Below are 23,482 nucleotides of genomic sequence, written 5' to 3'. Positions count from 1 at the left end.
AGAGAGGTGCCAAAAGTCACAACAAATGAACAAGCACCAGCCCCTGTGGCCACTGAACCTTGTTGCTTTCCTGCAAGGCTGACCTTGATTACACCCCAGAGAGGAAGCCCGTGATGAGCCCCTTGCTTCAGATTCCAGGGTTCATTGCTGGACAAGTGCTCTGCTTCGTTTAATTCATTCTATTCAGTTTCTGAATCTAATCCAGAGAATAAACACCATCAGGACCAAACATACGGTCAGGTCTTTAGCTCAATTTTTGTTTTTGGAGAGAGAGGCATCTTGGGCTGAGCTCAAACAAACTGGGAGTACAAGGAGTGATTAAAAACAAAACAAAACAAAACCACAACACAATGTATCATAATGCTACCTGAGCATAAGGAAACCTGCCACTTGGCACAGGAGCTATTTACCTTGTCTAATCTGTGTAAGATGTTTGCTCAGTTTAATCATATAGGATATCGAAGTAACACACTATATGTTTATAGAAAAATAGGTCCTAAGTGCCAAAACTCTCAGAGTAAATATATGCACTTTCCATTAATTTTTTCCAGTGAAAACATAAACGAATGGTATAAACGTTTGATTCAGGATTTAGGCCCTCAAACAGTAAAATATTTATTACATTTGTTTTAAGTTTTTGCACTGTCAAGTTTAAACTGCTCCTCCTAACTTTTTTTCTTTTCCTGAAAGGAAATCTAGATTAGAAGTATTGTATCTAATCCATATATTTAAGATATTTAATTTTGAACACTAAAAAAAGATATATCAAAAATGACTTCTATTTTCATTTATTTTCTTATATATTTAATATATTTTCTTTTATTGTGAGAGCCCTCTTGTGGTTGAGAAGACACCAAGTCTCTAAGTGCATAAGAGCAGAAACAGAGTTCATTATCAACCAAAGTTTTCTTTACTGAGGTACTGATTTCAAGTTCTATTAGAAATGGATACTTATTAAAATTTCTATTAACTTTCACCTACTCATAGAATGGCACATTAATATATTTTTATGCATTTTCTAGAATTAAAAAAATATCTTAAATGCTTATATTATATCTTTAGATCCAAATAAGAAAACTGATTATGCACAAATACATTTTCTTTTCAACCCCATTGAGAGTAGTCAGCAATTTACATCTAAACTGAGATGTAGGTAAATTGGTTCCTGGAGCACATTTGTGGCTTTTAACTTGTGGCCAAGTTGAAAACAGACACAATTATTTTGCACCAAGTTTAAGACAGAATTTGACATGTGCAAATAATTAAGCAATGAGCCTACCAGACACTTTATAAGTATCCGGCCACACAGAGAATTACAGCAGGAAAAACTAAAAGCAGCAAAGTCTTAGGCAAATATGACAATGGATTTGAATTTGTAAAATGATAAAGTTGTAACTGAACAGGATGCTATGAAGCTTTCATTGGACAGACCCCACCATGTCCTCTGCCTGCCTCTTGTTTGCAGAAGACTTTCCTCAGTTAGGCTGAGTTCCAAAGGGCAGATTTAATCAAAGTAAGAAAATGAAGAAAAAAAGGCAAACAGACAAGCAAGACAAAATAATAGTAGTTTAGCCATAATACAAAGTCAAGGACCTTTAGTTCCTCCTCAAGGACTATAGATAATATTCTGAGCCATATCCTCAAACTGTTTTGAAGATATTTAAACCTGTACCAGGCAGGAAGAAGTCAACTGCCTGTTGACCACAAGCATGCAGACCCCAGATCAGCTGGAACCAGAAGATTGGTGATGTTGACTCTCAAAATACCACCCAGTTACCTCACTACCAAACAAAAGAAGGATGTCCACAAGCTGATCAGGCATCCTATGACCTTCTCCCTCACTTTGTCTTTAAAAACCTTTCCCTGAAAGCCATTGGGGAGGTCAGGGCATCTGAGAATTAGCTGCCCATACTCCTTGTTTGACCTTGCAATAAATACTGTGCTTTCCTTCACCACAACCCAGTGTCAATAGATTGGCTTTATTGCACACAGATAAGTGGACCCAAGTCTGGTTGAGTATCAAATCCAGGATAGACATTAAGGAAACACTGTATGAACGAAGCTGTTTCTTGGGCCGGTAATTTAGGAATACTTAGTGCCAGCATGCCTCAAAAGTTCCCTCTCTTTAACTGTTGGAGTGAAAGTTGAATTTTGCGTAAACATATTTCAAGGTACTTACTACTATATGACTTTTCATGTCATTGAATTAATTTCAGCACCCAAAATATGAGATAGGAAATTATAATCATAGTACTTCTGCATTTCTTCTATGAGAACAAGTAACAAACAAATCAGTAAGGCAAAAGGCGAAGATTTGGTCAATGCATTAAGGGTATTACAAGATGATACTGGTGAGGCTACAGGATTACTAAAGGAACAAGATGATGGTGTGTGACTCTGGAAATTTGAAGGGGATTTGGTGTGTTGATTTAGTTCCACACAGCTATCCGTGAATGCCAAACTGCTCTGCAAATATGTCATGGGCACGTGGAGTGCTAAAGCATAATTAACTAGCTTTAGTAAATCAAAAGTATACAATCCTCCAACATGAAAATATCAGTGAGCATACATGACTCAGGCAAAAAGCCAGTGTTAGATGATGTCGAAGTTCTGTACTTGGGTAGATTGTTGGAGTAACTGCCACCAGTTTGTTCATGCCTATGCATACCCTTTACAATGTGATGTGGGTGGTCCTCGCATCAATAGGTGGAGTCTGTTCTCTCCAGCTTGAATCTGAACCTGACCATGTCACCTCTGCTAGTCAACAGGACAAAAACAAACTGACTCAATCTGTGGCTTAAACTATCCTTGAGCATCAGGGCCTGACTTCTTTCATTGCTAGAAATCCCACTGCCACCATTTAACATTCCCTGGCTAGTCTTTTAGAAAAGAGAAAATCTGAGAAGCACCCCATTTCCAGATATGTAACGGAGGTCATCCTAGAACACCCAGTTCTAGCTAAGCCACCAGCAGACTACAAAAGACAGCTAAGCCCAGCTAACAGTGCAGTCTACAAAACAATTCTTTAAAGCCACTACGTTTTGGGGTGGTTTGTTACATAGCAAAAGCTAACTAATGTAACTACTTCCACCATAGCACCCAGACTTTGACTATGGTTTGTTCTAGTCCCATGGCCATATTTCTCTGGAGATGGAAGTTTGAGACATCTGATAACTTCTTTGTTTCCTGACCTAAGGAATGATATTAGCACCAGAATGAATTGCTTACAGAAAGAGAGTGACAGTCATTAAAAATCATAGGCTATATTTCACAGAAAAAAAATCCTATTTCTTGTGGTATTAATTATTGCCCAGTAACCATACATTCATGGAGAAGAGGTCTTAGGACCCAGTAAAATGCATCAAAAAACCAAGGGTATTAGGAGTTTACTTGAGAAGTGATTCACGTGAAAGTTACATGAGTCTTTTAACTGACCTCAGACTCAGTATAATCAATTGTATGATATAGATGCTTGAAGTAAATGTAGGCCCCATTATTAGAGGGATAGAGACCCTATGCAAGGAGAAAATCATCTAGAAGATTGCTTCTAGTTTTGAGTGCTGCACTTGAAGACTAGAATATGTCTTAAGGAGAATAATTATGATGTCAAAGCTCAGATAACCATGAAATAAGAGTAGGTATTAAAGAAACCATGGAGAAAACTTGCCAACATTTTTGTACCTGAAGTTTTAGTTACGAGGACGAGGGAACTGTTTTCATCTGAATCACTCTAGGTAGAAGAACTAAGACTAATGGGTGAAGGAAGTTAGATGCAGGTTTTTCTCAGCATGAGAAAGAACTTTCTAATATTTACAGGACTGCTACAACAAAATAAGTTGGCTTGAACAGTCATGAGGTTGTTGTCACTGGGTGTGTTCAAAGATTGTTCGTCTTTGCCCAGAGGTATGGTAGAAAGAATTTTACACTGAGAGAAACACTAGACAAGATGACATTTAAGGTTGCTTCCAAATCCAAGATTCTGTGCTTCTGTGTGAAACATTTAGGTGCATCTATCTGCCACATTTGTCTTTACAAAACCTAATAATTAAGTAGATCTTCTGCAACCTCATCTTAATAGTGGTCCCACCAGTCTCCCAACTTGGTCTTTTTCTGAGAGAATATTAGAGGGGAGATGCTAAGAGAAGAATGTAAAACATTAACTCTTTCGCCCCCTCCACTTCTTAGTTTGAACAAATGCTAAATTTATTAGCTTTGTTCTAGAAATAAAGAGCAAATCGGATGTCACCTATTCATATTTTAATATAATGAAATTCATTCTGAGTTGAATAAAGGTAAAATTAGATTTACTATTAATAAGAGAGGGGGAATAAAAATCAAAGTTTCATATTGTAAGGAAAAAAATGATGGCGGTATAGTGTCTTATACATGTCTCCTGTTTCATTTTAAGAGGAAATAGGTATGTTGTTAATAATTTTAAAATCTCATATGTTATAAACTCTTATTAATATGGGTTAAATAGCATTGTTAATTACCTGATATTAAAATTGAAAATATAACTATTTAAATAATTGTTTCATATTCATAGAAAAGTATCATGAGTGATGATGAAATATCTCTAATAGCCCATGTGACAGCTCACATGAAACATGCCTTTGATGCTTGTTTCATATTAAAAACACTACCACTATCCAGAAGTTCAAATGCCATGCAGCATCCTGCCCCCACAGATCAGACTACTTGGACAATTAACATGTGAGGGTGGACTCAGAATAAGACTCTGCACCTTTTCTCCTCTCATGACTTATTCATCCAATCCTAATTCTTTTTATTCTCTCCATTTCTTTCCACCCATAGACCTTAAATGTAAGCTTTCTTTAAAGCTCTTGCCATAATAATATTAGCAAAGAATTACTTAGTGTATGCCATGTTCCAGGCACTGTGGGTTTTATGCTTCATCTCATTTAATTCTCAAAATACTCAGTTATCAGTATTTTATTATTTTCATCTTAGAGAATAAATAACTTGACTAACATCCATACCAATAAGACAAAGAGCCTACTCTTGCATCCAGATGTCTGCTTCTACTTTGCTTTGTCACTACTTTTTAGGAGGAGCTCCCAAAATGTGAAAATTGAGATCCCATAGGATACAATGTTAACCTTGGCAACTGACTAGATATGAGGAAGAGAAAGATGCAGAGTCAAAGAAAACTGAGATTTGGAGTCCAAGTGACTGGAAGATTAGTGGGGTCATTTATCAAAACCAGAGAATTGGAATAAGAATTTAATAATGAAGAAGTTTTCTGTGTTTTCTTAACGTTGAAGTAAAATATCTATAAAAAAATTAACATACCCTACAAGATTGTAGCTTTAAATAGGCTTGAAGACTGGAAAAAGCAAGATAATAATGGATGTGAAAAAGAGGCAACAGGAGATGGCAATGAGACTTCTGTTTGGGTGAAATGAGAAAACATTTAAAGCAGTTGGTTATGTGGACCACAACAAGATATTATCAGGAGTATTAGATAGTGGACCTAGATAATGGTGATGATACAACTTTGTTGTAGACTTCACTATAATTTTGAGATTTTCTCCAATAACACCCTTGATGTGCTGCAATAAAAGAAGAAAAACAGAGGGAGTTGCATAGGACTGGGAGCTGACAAATGTGGAAAGTCAAGAGAGCTGGTCCACCAAGTGATAATAGACTAGATATTATTATATTCCTGAATACAGAACGGTAGGGAAACAAATGAAACCAAAAGTGTACCTATAAGCTCAGAGAAATGGAAAGTGAGAAAGGATAAACAGAGCAAGTTCAATAGAGACAAAGGGGAGAGACTGAAGGACAGAAAATTATGGTCAGAGCAGGACATTTCTAAGCTCAATATCTTGAATGTGAAGTGTCTTAAAGTGATGATGTAATTCCGGATATAAATATGCTACTAAAGAGTGGAGTTGAAAGCTGTTGGAGATAAGGGTTAAGGAACTTTATGACTCAGTTTTAAAGAGTTTGAGCTCTGGCGCTGGACACTCCTAAATTTGAATCCTGGCCTGTGATCTGAAGGTATGTAAAGAGTTTCTTAATCTTTCTAAGTTTCTTATTTTCTCTAACAAAATTTGGGGTGAGAGAGATGAGAGGGGCACTATTTACAGTTTTATTTTAACATATCATTCAAAGAAATAATTTATGTAGAAAACTTAGCAGAGTGTATCATTCAAGTTAGCTTTTACTATCACTGCCATTGTTGTTGCTATTAAAAACTATCCTCAGTTATTCAGGAAAAAAGACAAGGAAGCAATCACATGACAGAGTACTGCTTCATTTAAATTCCAAGAACCTGACTTAAAGCTTAAATTTAAAACTTCCTTATCCCATACTTTCTGAAGTAGAGTGACCAGGCCAGGAACAAATACTTCATGACTCTGAACAAGGAGGCTTGAAGACTGAATATTTGCTGTGTCTCTTACCAAATAATACCCAAGAAAAAGGGGTAGATTTGAAAGCTCTGGGGTTTTTTCTCTCATCCAGATCTCTGATGAAATTGTTAATGATCAAGGAAATGAACAAAAAGATAACTTCCAAAGAAAAAGGAAGAGACGATAAAGATCTAAAATTCATCTATTCCACAATTAAATGCTAAAAAATCAAAATTAGATACAATGGTAATTACTTGTAATGAAGTGGGCCTCTTACTTGATAAAACACTCAAAGGCAACTAAGAAGTGAGGTACACTTCAGTAGGCACCATCTCCAAAGTATTCCTTTTAATGAAAAGTTAATTATCTAGGGATAAATTCTCAGAAAGCCCTGATATTTAAAGAAGATTGTGTCTATGTACAGTGAGAAGATCTATAACTTTCAACAGATTTTCAAAGAAGCATGTAACTCCAACATTTAAAAACCACTTCTCACAAGTAAACAGTAAATATTTTCAAGAGGTTTAAAACAAAATAGTTTCAAGACCTAACAAAACACTTAACTTTATGTTGATGGTTTATGAGAATAGTTATAATTTCATATAACACATTCCCATAAAGAAACACCAAATTTACCAAAGATTCCCTCCCACTAGTCCTCCCACCATCTCTGCATCCCTCATTAACAGAGTGAATACTACGGAGTTGTCTGATTCAAGGAAACAATTAGTATAAAACACACATCATGAAGGAGCTTATTCTAGTCAACTACTCATAAAGAGTTTTGCGTAGTGTAGCAGACACTAGCTTCCTACTCAGTATCCATGATCCCTTTTTTATTCTAAGAAAAACCTGGTTTGTTTTTTCAACATATCAATGTGTTCCTCTGGAAGAGCACAATTCCCAGTCTACTTTGCAACAAAAGGTGAACAATAAAATGCAAAGTTGAATGAGATTTCTGGAAGAACTTTTTAAAAGGGCACTCCTTCAGCTAAGATGCCCTTCTCTTTTTTCTTTTCTTTTCTCATTTCCATCCTGCCTGAATGCAGGCATCATATCAATACTTTCAGCATCTATTAGAACCTTTAGGTCCATTAGGAGACCTTAAAGATAGAAGACATGTGCTAAGAGCTATAAAATAGAAAGTGGTCTTAGGTAACATAATGGAACTTTATACCCTCCCAGGAGCATTTTCCTGTATATTTTTTATGTGAGAAAAGATAAAACCCCTAAGGCTTCAGGATTTGCTGTTGTTTGTTTAGGGATGTTTTTGTAGAAAGAAATCATTGTTATTCTGAAAAAAAATGTAATTCATAAATGCCACAGACATCCAGCCTGAAAATTTCACTTTACTTTGTTATATTACCTAAAAGTGGACTACTTGATGATTCATTTTGATAAACAGCAATAATTTTAATGGATTATTTGCATGATATTGAACATTAGGCAACAAAGAACTATGATCTCTGAGAGGCAGGAAGTAAATGAGGTGGGCTCTATGGTTTACCAGGCTTCATATCATGATAGCTTTTCCAAGCTATATACAGGAAAGGGGAATTTAAGCAGAACTTGGTAGATTCCCTGAGTTAAGGAAATAGACCTGAGAGCCCAGGAAACTAAGATAGCTAGAGTTCACAGGACAGAGAATAAAGAGCTTCAAGAGAATTCTGGAGATAGACAGAGGGCCCAGCTTTTGTTCGGCAGAGTAATGATCAGTACCTGCATGTGAGGAAACTACTTAAGGCCAGCAAAAGAACCACCTGAAAGGATAAAAAGGGACAGTGTCTGGGGACAGGGTTGGGAATACTGCTTGTTCCCACCAGCCAGAGTGGAAAACCTTATAATTCATGGGGCACTGAGTAACATCAAAAGATTGTGTTTCCATTCTGGGGAATAATTAGCTCTGGACTAAGCACTGTTCTGGCCTGCCTAGACAATCTTAATAACAAACCCAAAATAGCAAATTATTTCCAAGTAACCTGACTGATTCTCAGCAAGAAGCCCAAGAATATTAATAGGAATACAGAAATATCCCAATAAAAATACTTTTATCCAACTGAGTATGTGGAATTCAATCAAAAATTACCAGGAAGGCAAAGAAGTGGGAAATAGTACTCAGAATTTCAATTAATTGAAACCAATCCAGAACTGACACAGATAATGAAATTGTCAGACAAGGAGATTGAAAGTAATATTAAAAAGCTAGAAGAAATATTGACATGTTAAGTAAAAACATGGAAAATATATTTTTTTAAAGAATTCAAACGTCTAAGATAAAAATTACAATATCTGAGATAAAAAAATACATGGATGGCATTAACAGGAGATTAGATATTATATAAAAAAAGATTAGGGATCCAGGAGACATAGCAATAGATACTATCCAAAATGAAATGAAGTGAGCTATGGAACTACTTCAAGCAGCCTCATATGCATGTAATTAAAAGAAAAGAAGAGAAAGAATAGAAAGAAGGAAAGATATAAATAATATTTGAAAAAATAATGGCTGAAAGTTTTTCAAATTTGATAAAAACTAAATATCTACTGATCCAAGAATCTCAATGAACCCTAAGCAAAAGAAACATGAAGAAAAGTACACCAAAACATACTATAACTGAGATTCTCAAATCTGGTGATAAAGAGAAAATCTTAAAGGCAGCCAGGGTTTAGGGTGGTGGAGAAGAGCCATTACAAACAGAGAAACAAAGATAAGGGGTCATAAAAAAAAAAAAAAGATAAGGGGTCATATTTTTTTATCAGAAGTAATGTGAGTGAGAAGATAGAGGAGCAACATCTCTAAAGTACTGAAAGAAAAAAAAAAAACTTTCAACCTAGAATTCTATACCCAGAAAAAATAGCTCTTAAAAAATTAAAAAATGAAATAAAAACTTTTCAGACATTAAAATGTTAAAAGAATTCATCCACAGCAGACCCATGCTACAGTAGTAGTATATAAGAAGTCCTTCACATAAAAGAAAAAAGATGGCAAATGGATATGATGCTCTACTTCAAGGATTAAAGAGAAACAGACACTAAAATTGCAGAAGATAGAATACTTCCAAAGTCACTTGATGAGGTCATCCAAACCAGACAAAGACATTAAAAGAATAGAAAATTATACTGGCAGAAAGATCAATGTTTGCCAGGGGGCTGGGGTTGGAGGACGGGATTAGCTACTAAATGGCATGAGGAATATTTGGGGGTTTATGGAAATGCTCTGTATTTTAGATGTATTGGTAGATTCATGGCTGTACACATCTGTCAAATTGTATAATTTAAATGTGTACAGTTTATTATATGTAAATGATACTTCAATAAAGCTAATTAAAACAAAACAAAATAAATGAAAACATCATATCTAGCAGATACTACGGTTTGTCTCACTCAGTAACCTATCCAATCTCTCTCTAGAATATCTTCCTGTGCTATCAAGTGACTAGCAGGGTATAGAGGCTAGAAACCTAAAAAACACATTTGCCATTTTCCCTCACTGCTTTCACATGTGACTTATTTAGTAATCACAAACAGACACACTCACTCAAGACTTGACTTAGGAAGAGAATTTTCTAGAATGAAGGGTGGAGAACAAATCATCCATTTTGCTGGTGTAGACATGGCAAAGACAGCAAGTTACTGGAGCTGACCACTTCCAGATTGTGGCAGAAGCTTCCTTGGTGGCCCATTTCTGCAGAGAAGTTTTGGAAGTAGTCCCTAGAAACAAGCCTAGCGTCTGTATTTCTAGTGTGTCTGCTAGCTATGCTCAATAATAATTCTTTCATTCTTAAATTGAATAAAATAGTACTTTAAATGGATACAGAATTTTCAAGCAGTCACAACTCAATATCAGATAATTGAAGAGACCCCTCTAGATCCACAGCCTTTCCATTCCTCTCTGTTACTGGAGTCCCCACTTGGGTTCATTCTACATGTTTTATAACTCAGTTCTGTGGATTTTGTGGGTTCTTATTGTAGAGTTTGATGGTTGGTCCATAATCAAAACATTATTTCTAACTCATTTCCTACTGGAATTTCTAAGATTATTCATGTCCAAACTGTTGGAACACAATCTTTTTGTGTAAAGAAGATTTTCTGATGCCAAAACAACAGGACACTTGCCCCATGCAAGTTCCAAGCTGAACTTGCTCCTACCCCATCTCTCCCCCTCCATCACTGAGCCTCCCAGGGCAGTGTAGATTTGTTTCCTAAAGTAATTTCTTTTCCTTGACTGTTCCATTGTTTCCATCTTCAGTTTTTAGTTTGGGCAATACAGTCATCGGGCAAAAAGAGCATCCTTGTCAATTCTTCCATTCTTGCCCATGCATGGAACCTTAGTAGCTTCAGTTCAGTGAAAATAACAGAATTCCTCTGGCACCACCCGCCCTGGGTCTGATGGCAGTGATGGCAGTAAAATTAGGGAGCTGCGAAATGTCTTCACGTTCTCCCCTTCCCATTTCACTGTCTCCCGCACTCTGCCTCTATGTGCCTCTGTTTATGTCTCTGTTTCATTCTCTGGCTCTGGCTCTTTCTCTCTCTCCATCCTTAAAGACAGTTGCATTTGTGCAGATGATTCACACATCTTAATTTTTCTCATTTATTTAAATTTAAACTAAATCAAATGGTTTCATGTAACTGTTTAAAACATCACAGATGTTAAGGAAACTACCACCATCAGTTTCTTTTCCTTCCCCAAAATTATGCTTCACCACGTGCCAAAACCCAGCAGAGGGCATCCTTCCATTTCAGATGCGCAAATACTGCAGGGAAAAGGCTCTACAGTCCCAGCAATGTATCCCATTTGCAACTGTGCACTGGAAGCTAAATGAAGGGGCTACTGTAGTAGGAGGGAAATTCGTTACATAAGTTGTTTTGGAATGTTTATCTCCATTTTGAATTATAAATTTAGAAGTAATTCCCCTTTTATAAGGGAAAAAAAAGGAAAAAAATCTCTGTCTCTGACCTCCTTCCAGATTTGGGGAATTAGCTTCAAATTTCAGAAGCAACAAGGTAGCACCTGTGTGATCCTTCTGCCTCTAGGCTACTGTGTGTGTAAATAAAGGGGTCACAGAGACAAAGCAATTGAGAAAGAACTCTGCACCCTATCTCCTTTGTCTGTTGCACTCTATCTCTGAAACCAAAGACAAATAGCAAGAGAGGCATTTCTCCTGTTGTCGGGAAAGTAGGAAGAAAATGAGCTTGGTCAAGAGCAGAGTAGCAGGTGGAGCCAACCTTACACCTGTGTAAGTAAGCAGTCTCCCACTAAGATTAATTGTGCAGTTTCACAGAACTTAAAATTCCATAATGAAAAATATCTTCCATTGTGAGAAGAATTTTCCCCAGTTTACAATGCAAATACCCACAACCCTTAACAGTGATTTTCTCCTGTGTATGGATGAGTTTATCAGAATTTTTTTTTTCCTTGTGGAGGAATGTCTTAGGAGAGAAGCAAAGAATACTAGGAGTTAATATAGCATCATTCCTACATCCATTCAACTGTGTTTTTGAGCCCTTTTTGCCAAACACTGTTCTAGGTGCTAAGAGCATACCAGGAAACAAACTAACAAAGTTCGATTTCCTTGAGGTGATGTGCTAGGGTGCAAGGGTTTGGGGAATCGATCAGACAGACTTAACTTTGAGTCCTGGTCCTGCCAATTACCCAGCTATGTGTATGTATATAAATACTATATATAATGTATGTATTGGTAAAATCCTCACAATTAGCCTAAGAAAGTTTCTATTATCACTATCATTCTCCTTTTACAAATGAGGAAACCAGGCACAGCGTGATTTATAAACTTCCCAGAATCAGAAGTATCAGAGCAAGAATTTGAAACAATGTACTTCAAGGCTGTTGTGCCTCTTAACCTTTGTGCCAGAGAGTTGATTGCTACGACCTGAGGATTAGATGAGATGACACATGTAAGCTGAGAGTATAGTAGCTTTTAAAATTTATTTATTTATTTATTTATTTATTCATTCATTCATTCATTCATTCATTCATTTATTCTGGCATTATTATCACTGCCATTGTTGTGGGTTTCGGGGACCTCAGCATGTATGTTGAAATATAATTAAGAGGCTCAATACTTCCATCAAAATACTTCTAGTCAGGAATCCATCTGTCTCCACCTCTGGTTAAAAGTAAGACTGCATAACGTCACAGCTACTGAAGCATGGCTTCTCTGCATTAATCTTTCCACAAGATGACAGGCTGCCTCTAACAGCTATGGCTCTCCGACATATCAGACACAAGCTCCCTGTAACAAACAAGAGCATTTCCTGCTCTGACTTTTTCTAACCTTCCCCAACAGCTGAAGGTTAAGACCAGATTCGAAACAAAACCAAGATCCAAGAATCTATCTGTGGTTGATAGCTGCTTTTTGTTCTCTGATCGGTGACCTTTGGGTCAGTCTCATCCCCCCTCAACCACGGGTGTCCCTCACCTCTTCGCTCTCCCTCTTTCCAAAGCACACTCACCAGAGCCCCCTTCTCGGGCTTCTTACCCATGAAGCTTGTTCATAGATCAATGGGGGTTAATTATGCTAACAGTGTTATTCAAAGAGCAGCGAAGCAGTCATATTTTGTTGCTGCTCTGGGAGGTCTCTACTCGCCCATAAGCCTGCATCTGTGTCTCACATCCCCACGTTGCTGAAATCAAGAATCATTTTAAACAGAAAGCAGTTAAAATTCTGGCTCCTGGCCCCATTTCTTATTGATTTCATCTCACGACTGTCATCTTAGTTTCACTAAGTAGGAAACTGAGTGTTTGATAATGGGATATAAGTGAATTCACATATGCATAGCTCATATATTCCATTTTTCTTGCCTGCACTAAAAAGAAAAGTTTTTATCCCACATGTCAAGCTTCACAATACAAAAACTCAAGTCAACTAAACATTTTAAAAATGTATTTCTATTCACAAAGGCAATTTCATGCTGATTTTATCTCACCATGACTCTGCAGGGATGAACACTGTAGCAACACATCATTTGGGATAGAAATAAGTGCTTCAAACCCTTTGGATTGAACTCAAAAAAATAGCTAGTATGCACGTAGCTATGATGCAAGTTGCCTTGTCACAGGCTTATAGATTTCTACCAACATTGGTTGATTCAATAAAACAGAAGATTTTCCCTAGCAGATACTCACCCCAAGATAATGGCCATCAATGAACACGACAGGGAGTGAAGGAGCTTCAGAGACCCGTCGGCATCGTTCATCTAACTCTTTTCCATAGTCACCATTCAGAGCTATGTTTTTCTCTTCAAATTTTATGCGATGGTTTTGGAAGATCTTTCTAACCAGTTCACACCTTTCAAAGGTTGTCCGTACCACACGAAGGCAAGTGGTGTAAATCACTACGCGGTCAAATTCTAGGTCAGTTGATGGTTGCTGAAGGAAAACATTATAGTGTAAATACTTGGGCATTTGCTTTCTTACATCTCATTATTTTAAGACAATTAATGTCTCAGCCAATGTCTTACACATTAAAGGCATGCAATAGAAGTTGAATAAGCACCGTATTTGTCAACTGTAAGACATGTCTTTATGCTTTAGAACATCTGTAATTGTGATAAGGATGGCAATCAACGTAATTTAAGTGACATAATTTAATTGACAGTATTTTTTCTCTTCTCAGTGGCGTATCAGATAATGGCATATCTTAAAATTGATGATGTCTCATGTGGCACGCCATGTGGTGAAATAAGGAATAGTTGAATTATTTTTCTCATATTTTACAGACGTCATTCAACTACAATAGCTGCCTCTTGGACCCAAAGTAAAACATGGAACAGAATAGTCAAGGTTGGCATTTAACCATTAAAATTCTTCTACTTATCAATTTACCACATTTTACATTTTTTTTGGAGCCACAGTTTCCTGGGAATAACAAGACCTATGTCAGAGAATTGTTCTGAGGTTTAAGTAGCACGGTGTGTGTGCGTGAGCCCTGTTGAGAGACAGGTTCCCACGTGCAGTGAGACGGCTCTGTCATGAGGACCAGGGGACTGAGCAACTCAGAGGCGGTGCAGAGAAACCAACACCAAGCTGAGCAGTGGGTCGAAGCCAGCCACGGAAAGGAAACGAGGAAACTGTACACTGCAACAGAGACAAGCAACTCTCAATACCAAGGTGAAGACTCCCAAAAAGAGAATCTTTTTTTGTCTACATTTCCTGCTACATCAGAAATCAGTTACAGCATTCCTGGGAGACCCTGCCAGCGCTACAAGGGCCCTATCAGCGAGGTCCTGCAATCACCAGGGTGACACCATCGTCTTCCTCCTTATCATAGTCTTAGTTGAAGGAGAACCTAACTATGTATCATGAGATCAAGGGATACGTGAGTTCCCATAGGGCTACAGTTGTTGAAACACAACCTCATAACTTGAAAGCTCCTGTAAAATCAAAATTTTGATTGGAAACCACTTCTTTATATTCAAAGAAATCGGACCACTCTGGCAGATACAAACACACAGACAGTCCTAGAGAGGTGTGAAGTGACAAAGACACCACAGAGAGAGGACTTTTTTGTTTTTTCCTGACGAGAAAATGTATTAAAGACATGAGAACCATTTCTTCCCTCAATAGGGTTTAGAGGCAAAGTTGAACACCAGAGGCCTGGAGGAACCAAACAGGTGTCATAAATCCTGGAGCAGGCCAGGAGTAAAAGAGATATCCGTGAGAGGCAGGGAGGATATCTTTGGAAAAGGAAAAACATAACTCAGCTTTGGGCAAGTTTCAGGATTTCAGGCATATCACTCGGTGTTGTCAGATATACCTGTTGTAAATATAACATGAAATCTGGATTTTTGTAGGAAATTTTCTGCTTTCTAAATAGTAGCACCTCATTAAAAAAATGTATTGAGACCCCTGGGCCAATATACCTGAAGGCTGAGTTTGGCCTATAGACTGCTAATTTAGTAACACTGGAAAGGAGAGAGCCCCAGACAGGTATATCATAGATACCTGGACTCTGCCTCTGGCCATTTGTGTCTCTGGGAAGCTAATGAGCTTCTTAGCCTTAGTTTTCTCATCTGTAAAATGCGATAATAGTGGTAGCTACCTAATAGTTTTGCTGAGAAGATTAAGAGAGAATAAAAAAACAACTAATGTAAGGCTTAAAAGTACTTAAAATAGTACTGTACTGAGTTATACACTGCAAAAATATTACACTCCACATCGTGGAGTTTTTAAGATTAAAACCACAAGCAAGAATAAATCAATGGAAAACATCAGTATAATTAAGACAAGAAAAAAGGTTTATTACTATGATTTAGATTAAGAAGGACTGATCTTCAAAGAGAGTAAGCAAATGCTCAAGAGCCTCTGGCTCCTCTTCATATTCACAATTATGGACAATCTGGAAATCAAGGAACTCACTGAAGATGCTGCAGCATTTGGAAGAGCACCAAAGTTCTCTTTTTCCTGATGATGTGATCTGAGTAATTATGCATTGTTCCTCTGGCTGCAATGACTGCTATAACTGTGTTTGTTTCTATCAAAATGTTCTACTTTTTTCAATAGTACACTTACTTTTGAAATATTTCATAAGAAATACATCTCCCCCATGTGAAGAAGTGGGAAAGTTTAAGATTGGACCATTCTGCTGCCACATTAACCAACTCACATAGGATTCTCTCTGCAAGGAAACAAGTGCTTGGTACCACCTTTTGTGTGTCTCTAAGAGATATACATTTTAAAAATAGTAATAACATGAACCCTTATCAGGTGGCCATGTTGGATGATGTCTAATGCAAAAGGTAACAAAAATATCCCTTTACCTACTGTTGAGGATGACCTTCACCTGGAATCAGTGATTCTCCAAGAGTATTGGATATTAGAATAAACTAAGGAGCTTTTAAAAATCCCCAAAGCCCAGGCCAAGCACATACCAGTTAAATCAGAATCACCAGGGTGGGGCTTCAGAATTGAGATTTTTTTTTTTGAAAGCCCATATGGTGATTCCAATGTGCAACCAAGTTCTAGAGCTAGTTAGATACCTGTTGGAAATGCAGAAACACGAGGTTCACTCCAGATTTACTGAACAGAATCTGCACTTTAATGAGTTCTCTGGAAAATCTGGATGCACATTATATTTTGAGGAGCCCTGGTAAAGTCACACAGGCAGCTTGACTTGACAGAGAAACTGGGTTTATGTGCCTTTAAAATAACTGCTAGTCATTTATCCAGTCATTAGAATAATTTGCCAAACATATGCTAGGCACTAGACATATAATGGTGAGCAAACACTATGATCCCTAACAACAAGGAGCTCATAGTTCAAAGTAATAAAACTAAAATGTTACAGAAATAAATATAGAATTACAAGCTGTTATGTGCTAGAAAGGAAATGTACAAGTTGTTAGAAGAGGCTATGGCAGAAAGGCCTTTTTTGTTTTAGAGGTCGAAAAAGTGTTTTCTGATACTTGAGCTCTGACTTAAAGGATAAGAAAGAGTTACAGAAATTAACTAAGCAGAGAGCATGGCAGGAAAAATCATAGCTAAGTACAAAGATGTCGAGATGGAGGAAGACAGCATGTTTGAGACTCTGAAAAAGGTCTTTGCTGAAACACAAAGGACAATTATAGAAATACTGAATGATTCTGGACACGTACGTAGGATCAATATTATGTTGTATTTTATAGCCACTTTAAAGATCTATGGCCTTTAACCTAAGAGCAATGAGAAATTCCTGAAGGCTTTTAAGGAGGATGGGAGGGGTTTACATATTTTAAAAATAACTGAAGCAGGACCAGTGCAGATAGTTGTACAGGATGCGCACTGCACAAACCTAGAGACTGTCATTATTAGCATAGTCTAAAGGAATGATGCCCCCACGGTTGTGTTATTCCACAATTTAAGCAATGATACTCAGTCTCATTCCCAACTCCCTTGGTCTGAGAACTGAGATTGAATCCGGGGTAAATTCAAGGTAGGAAACATGGTGATCTAGTAGACTAGGCTATTAAGTAAAATTTTCTAAAAACCATCTTATTGAACAATTTTTTGATATGATTTGACAGTGGATCTTTCTAGAGGTAGAAGTGGGTGAATGATTTCTCAAGGTTGTTTCCAGTTTTATAATATGAATTTTAAATGCCATTGTCTTTGGGGAAAAAATCCTCTTCTACACTTGCCTCATTTTCTTTCCCTCAACAGATTTGTCAAAGCATCTGGCCAGAAATCTAAAAATAGCCTCTCAGCAGTTAGCTGTCCCTCTTCTCCCTTCCTGAGGGTTACCATGGGAATAGCGTAATGAAGGATGGAGGCGTCTGAGACAGCACTGAGAAGCCACTGGGATTACAGCCTGCTTGTTCTGAGAGAGCCGACCTAGATGTTAATAAAGGCAAGCCGTTTCTTCCTTTCCATTGATTAGAAAAGATGAATCTTTGGGGTGCCCTGAAGCCTCACAACAACCTAGAGCAAACACAGATGTGTTGGCAAGGGACAGAAATTGCAGTGAACAAGACTAAGGGGTTACTGTAGAGCCAACGTATGTCCTCAACCTGCACCTTGTCCAGCAATAGCCACCATCAGATTGTGAGTACTCTAGTCACCTAGCCATCCAGGGACACTTCTGGAGCCCCCGCACCCACTGGAACTGCCGCCGATTCAGGCCAAGAATCAGTCCCCACTGCTCCCCGACAGAGGATCTGCTTGGCGCAGACACAGCTCCCCAGGATGGAGCAGATCCAGATCTGGTGTGTTATTTCCACTTGACCCTTTGCCTGTATAGCCTGGCACTGGTTTGACAAGGCCTCCTGAAATCTGGGCCTCCGGACAATTCCAGGAACTCAGGTCTTAAACAAAACTAAAAAATATAATAAAAAGTGACATTTTTAAATGTCGATGGCAGACATAATGTTAATCCCTTTACATTCACTTAGTCCTTCCAATAGCTTACATGCCATTAGTGTCTTTATTTGTAGATCTAGAAACCTAGGCTCAGAGGGACAAGTGTCCTAAACAAGGTGACAAAGTTAAAATTACAGCAAAGGTAGAAAATTGGAGCCCAGATGCACACCCTTCAAAATCCATGTGTTTCCACTGAGCCAAGAAGAACCCCTGAGCCACACTGTTGTTTTGCTACCTGTGCCCCCGGATCAAGTTGTTGCCAAAACAGACTGCTGTAGACCAAATTCAATGCCCATGAGAAAATGTTGATCATTTAAAGAGGTTAGCTTCTTTACTAAATTATGCTCCCACATATAACCATAAGTAACATCCTAGGAGGGGCATTTTAAACTTTTTTTTTTCAGTATAAAAAGATTCCTTTGAAATGGACAAAGTATAGAGATCTTTTCTCCTCTGTCTGAAAGCAAAGAGGTAATGTGATTAGCTCAGAGCCATGAGCCTATCAGAAGGCAAACTGGGACTAGACCCATTTCCTGATTATCAGGCATTGGGCCAACCCACTGAATCCAGGAACCACCATTTTAAATAGAAGACACATGCCTTTGGAAGCAGGGCCGTGGGTCTTTGTAAAGGGCAGGAATTTTCTCTCTCTCTCTCCCTCTCCATGCTATTCTGTAAACTTCTGTAGTGTACGCATATTCTGGGATGCTTCTTAATATTAAATTTAAATAAATAAAAAAAAACCCACCCACCTTGCTTTCAAATTGCCTTTTGAATTCTCATTCTTGCAATTAACTACTATGGTGTGAAAACCCATTTTATCCACACCAGGCTCCTCTCTTAGCTTATTTCCTGGATCTGATTTCATTCTGACCACACTCCCTATTCAGCTCTGAGGGTGAATGGTGATATTCTATGCCATATTCCCGCCTGCATTTTGACCACAAAACACCATGGGGAACTTCTCCATGTCCCTCTATAAGACACAGGTTATAAAAATAATTATAATAAATACTATTTGTTGCATGACTCCTGTGTGTGTATATATATATATATATATAGTTCCAAGGCTGTAAATTTATGTGTGCAATGTTCACTTATCATAAGAAAAATGATTATTATCCAAATTTTATAGACGAGGAAACTAAAGCTTGAAGATAAACTTAAGGTATCTAAATACCTCAGAGGAAAAAGGAGCAGAACCAGAATTTTAACCTGGGTCTGCCCCCTAAGTCCTTGCTCATGCCTTAGGAAGACACTACATAACCCTCTTAAATACAACCAACCAATGGGTCACACCATTCCAGAACTGGGTAGTGGATTGTATACCATGGAGGGACTGTCAAAAGGACTGTCCTAGAAATTCCCATTGCTCACCCTTCCATTTTATTATAATATCTCTGGTTACATGTTACCCCTCAGATAGACCTTCTCTCATCATCCCATGTAAAATAGACCCTCTACCCTCTGACCCAATTCTTTCCTTTAGAATATCTAGTACTGCTGGACATTATTGCGTATGTTCATTGGTTTACTGTCTATCTCTAAAAGTAAAATATAATCTAAATAAAGCAGGAATTCATTTTGTACGCAAAAACCCAGAATATGACCTGGTACATAGAAGATGCTCAGGAAATACTTCCTGACCTCTTCTCCAAACATTTAATTAAAACTTGGTTTGAATCTGCCTTTTAGTAACCGAATAATTTTGGTCTAGTTACTTAATCTCTTTAAGTCACGGTTTTCTTATTTGTAAAATAGACATCAATGCCTACTTCATGGGAATTTGTGAGGATTAAAAGATTTAATGAACGGAAAAACCCTTAACATGCAGCCTGATGCATAATAAACACTCAACATATGCTATCTCTTTATTATTAATATCATTATTACTAAATGTTTTGGACACACACCAGCAGCAGCGCTGTCACCACTACGATTATCACCAAGTCCAAACTGACACGTCATCAACCTCATAAGTCTGAATGGCAAAGTTTAACTTCAGAGTTACACGATGATGAAAAAACAAATCTCTTTAATGACTTAAATTACCTCTTACATTTGTTTGGATGTGCCATCAATTCTGAGAGTGAAAACAATAAAGTAGAGCATACACATAAGATGTAATAAAAATCCCTCCTTGTCTAAGTTCAGCTGCCCTCTGGGTGGCATGAAAGAAACACATGAGCAATAATCTCTGCAGGCAGAGATTTCTGTCGAGAGTATTCTGTTTTCATAATGCTCCAAGATCACAGAAATAAATGGATTTCATTTTATTTCATTCATTATATTTCATTGCCTTTCATGCTTTAGAAATTATCTATTTGTCCAAATCAATTACTAAGTTGGCCCACACATTAATTGAAAAGTCAATGAACCTAATGAATCCTCCAGACCAAAGAAATATATTTTTCCAGAAAGTTAAACTGAAGCAATACCGATTTTACAGCACATCAGAGCTAATGGAAATGAAGGTGCTCCCCACCTCGCGAAGACCTTAGAAAGGGGTCACAGTTCTGTCAACGCAGCATTATTCAAGCACAGGGAGGTTTCACTTGAACCTCTAAATTTTTGTCTTCTCTTTAAAAAGCAGAAAGCTTGACAACACTGGTTTTGTTGCATTCCTGTGCAAAAGTAATACCTGGAACTTGACAGCAACTCTTCACTTTAGACGACACATGTCTCTTGTTGCCACATTTAATACCACTCCTTTATATCTAGACAACCTCTCTCATTAACATTGCCGGCATCATCCCTTTAGATCTGAGTTAGTGGTGTCATATCTAGTCCATATGCACACTTTATATGGGAAGAAATTGAGACTCACAGTTTAATTATTTGGATCAAACTTTTTTTGGGAAGCAACGTATTGCAGCGGAAAGAAAATCCATCTGGAGCTGTTGCTTTGGCACTTAGGAGCTCCAGAAACTTGGGGAAATCAGTTTACTTTCCTGGGACTACTTTTTCTCTTCTTTCTTACGCGTGTAGCTATAATCTAGCCCATAAGGGAGCTCTAGGATCATAGGTAAAATGCACCTGAAGACATGGTAAATTATAAAATTTTACAAACACAGCAGCCATCATTATCCTCCAAAGTCACACAGCTGGAAGAAGAAGAACTAGAATCTCATGGAAACCACCTTCCTACCAGACAAAATCATCTCTCTTCCAGTACGAATATTCTTGGTTTCTATAGAAATTGTCACAAACATGATTTATTGGCATTTGCAATTCTACTCATCTCTGCAGATAACACTAATATTGAGGTGAATAACGAAATCATTTCAGGAGCATCCAATGCCAAAGGGATGTGCTTACCACAGTGAAAAACCAGGCAGCAAATGAATCAGAAACATCCTACAATTGGAGGCACAGAAAAAACATATTTTCCCTCCCATCCTATGAAAGATTCAAGTTGCAAAACCAGAAGAAAGTAGACTAAAATGTTGAACAGTAGCATCAGAATAATAAGTGGTTAGTTCTGCCTTGATCATTTTCATAACACCTTTCATCTTTTTATTTTATAAAACCCTTGTGCTTTCTTAAAGGGAAAGGTGACCTTTTTCTTCCACTCTCCCAAATATATGCATATCATGAATAAAAATCAAACAATAAAAGATTAAAACCTTTCTGCATTTTCTACATCAAAGAAAATGCCTGAATAATCAGCTAAATGTAGTCAATCCCTTTTAGTGGATTGGGATGTGATAAGAGTCTACTTTGGATTTTGAAATACCTGCCTGTCATCTCAGTTTGATGCTTTCATAAATTCCAGTGTTTCAAAGAGAAGTGATCTCAGTCTCTGTGGAGTTCCCGGAATAGACTGAGAGTCTATTTCAAAGCCAGTGAAAACTCAGAAGTTGAGAAAACTGGACCCAGCCTCAGGCAAATCCTTCATTCTTGCCTCCTCCTCAGGTTTCCAGGTTTAACTCCTATGTCCCTCTGACTCTTCTGAATGTCATGGTCCCAACCTCAGCTAAATATGCTCTTCTCCAGATTCTAAACACTGTACTTAGGTGAAGAAACTGCTGGAGAGCACTGATGGGAAGCTTGCAATTTGGCACATGAAGCTGACACATGTATTTTATGAGCATCGAGTCCTTTCATTCTGTAACGAAAGTAGGTACTATCATTATCTTAGCTTTTCAGATGAGGAAATAGAGAAGTAGGTGACAAGCCTATAGAGAAATAGACAGAAAGACAGATAGATAGAGACAGATAGATTAATTTTAAGGTCATGGATCATAGATTTAGGAGTGAAAGGACTTCAAGTTACACAATCTTAAAAGTCAAGAAACTTGGAGATCATCTAGCCCAGCTTGAACAAATCTATGATCGTGTCAAGAGTACACTCAAACCTCTGTACTATTGTGCTTATTGCCTTCCTATAAACACAAAATGAGGGCAATTCTGGTAAGGCAGGCATAAAACACATTGTTCTTTCAAGACCTTGATACAACCACTTGTAAGTAGGACTTTTCTCCAAGTTGCTACTGAAGAAATGGAAAGAGTATAAAAAGAAGCAAGTGCATTAAAGATTTGCCTGATCTTTAATCAATCTAGGGTGTCTCATCTCTGCTTTCTACTCTTTCCTATCTCTTACCTCGCAACGTGCCTTGCCTCCAACTGTCAAACAAGCTTAAGAAACTGCTCTGAAAATCAGACACTAAGCATGACCAAATGAGGGAGGTACTTTGTGTTACATGAAAAGGAAAACATAAATGAAAATGTCTGAAATTTCTGCATAAAGCCAGAGGTTGCATTTGTCTGTGTGCTCCACAAAGGAATCTAGCTAAGTCTTTCAGTTCAACTTCAAAGTGTACAAACAAATAACCTTAAGATTTCAAAAGCAAGAAAATGTTGCCTTCCCATCTCTTCTCAGATTTCCCCAAATTAGGTTGCTTTAATAAAAGGCACTAAATTGTGAGGCACATGAAACCTACTGAAGAGGATGTGAAGAATAATACTCAAAACCTTAAAAAGCATATTTTTTCAAGTATATACTGTACTGTTTGGAATGACCAATGTAATTTTGTAAAGCAAGTTTAACACTTGATATTGAGTGCATATTTAAATAAGAAATAAATGCAGGTGTTTTTAAACAAGATTGATCACAGTATTATCAGAAAGAAGAAAATAAAAATATTTTTGGAAATGTTATTCACCAGACACTGCTTGCTTTGACACCAGAACTCCTCACTGGAGCTGATTATTAGATTTTGGAGATTCAGTCATTAGGAAAGAGATC

At 37.5% G+C, this 23,482-nt stretch overlaps 1 protein-coding gene across 1 annotated transcript in view; it reads right to left on the bottom strand.

Annotated features, from left to right (window-relative positions):
- Positions 1 to 23,482, bottom strand: part of GRXCR1 (glutaredoxin and cysteine rich domain containing 1) — a 120,855-nt gene that overhangs the window by 33,175 nt on the left and 64,198 nt on the right. The window contains exon 2 of the mRNA XM_057730091.1: positions 13,528 to 13,770. Within this exon, the coding sequence (XP_057586074.1) occupies positions 13,528 to 13,770 (243 nt within the window). The remainder of the gene's footprint in view (positions 1 to 13,527; positions 13,771 to 23,482) is intronic.

Source organism: Hippopotamus amphibius, chromosome 3 (assembly GCF_030028045.1).
Source record: "Hippopotamus amphibius kiboko isolate mHipAmp2 chromosome 3, mHipAmp2.hap2, whole genome shotgun sequence".
Taxonomy (NCBI): domain Eukaryota; kingdom Metazoa; phylum Chordata; class Mammalia; order Artiodactyla; family Hippopotamidae; genus Hippopotamus; species Hippopotamus amphibius.
This window is presented reverse-complemented; position numbering and strand designations above follow the sequence as displayed.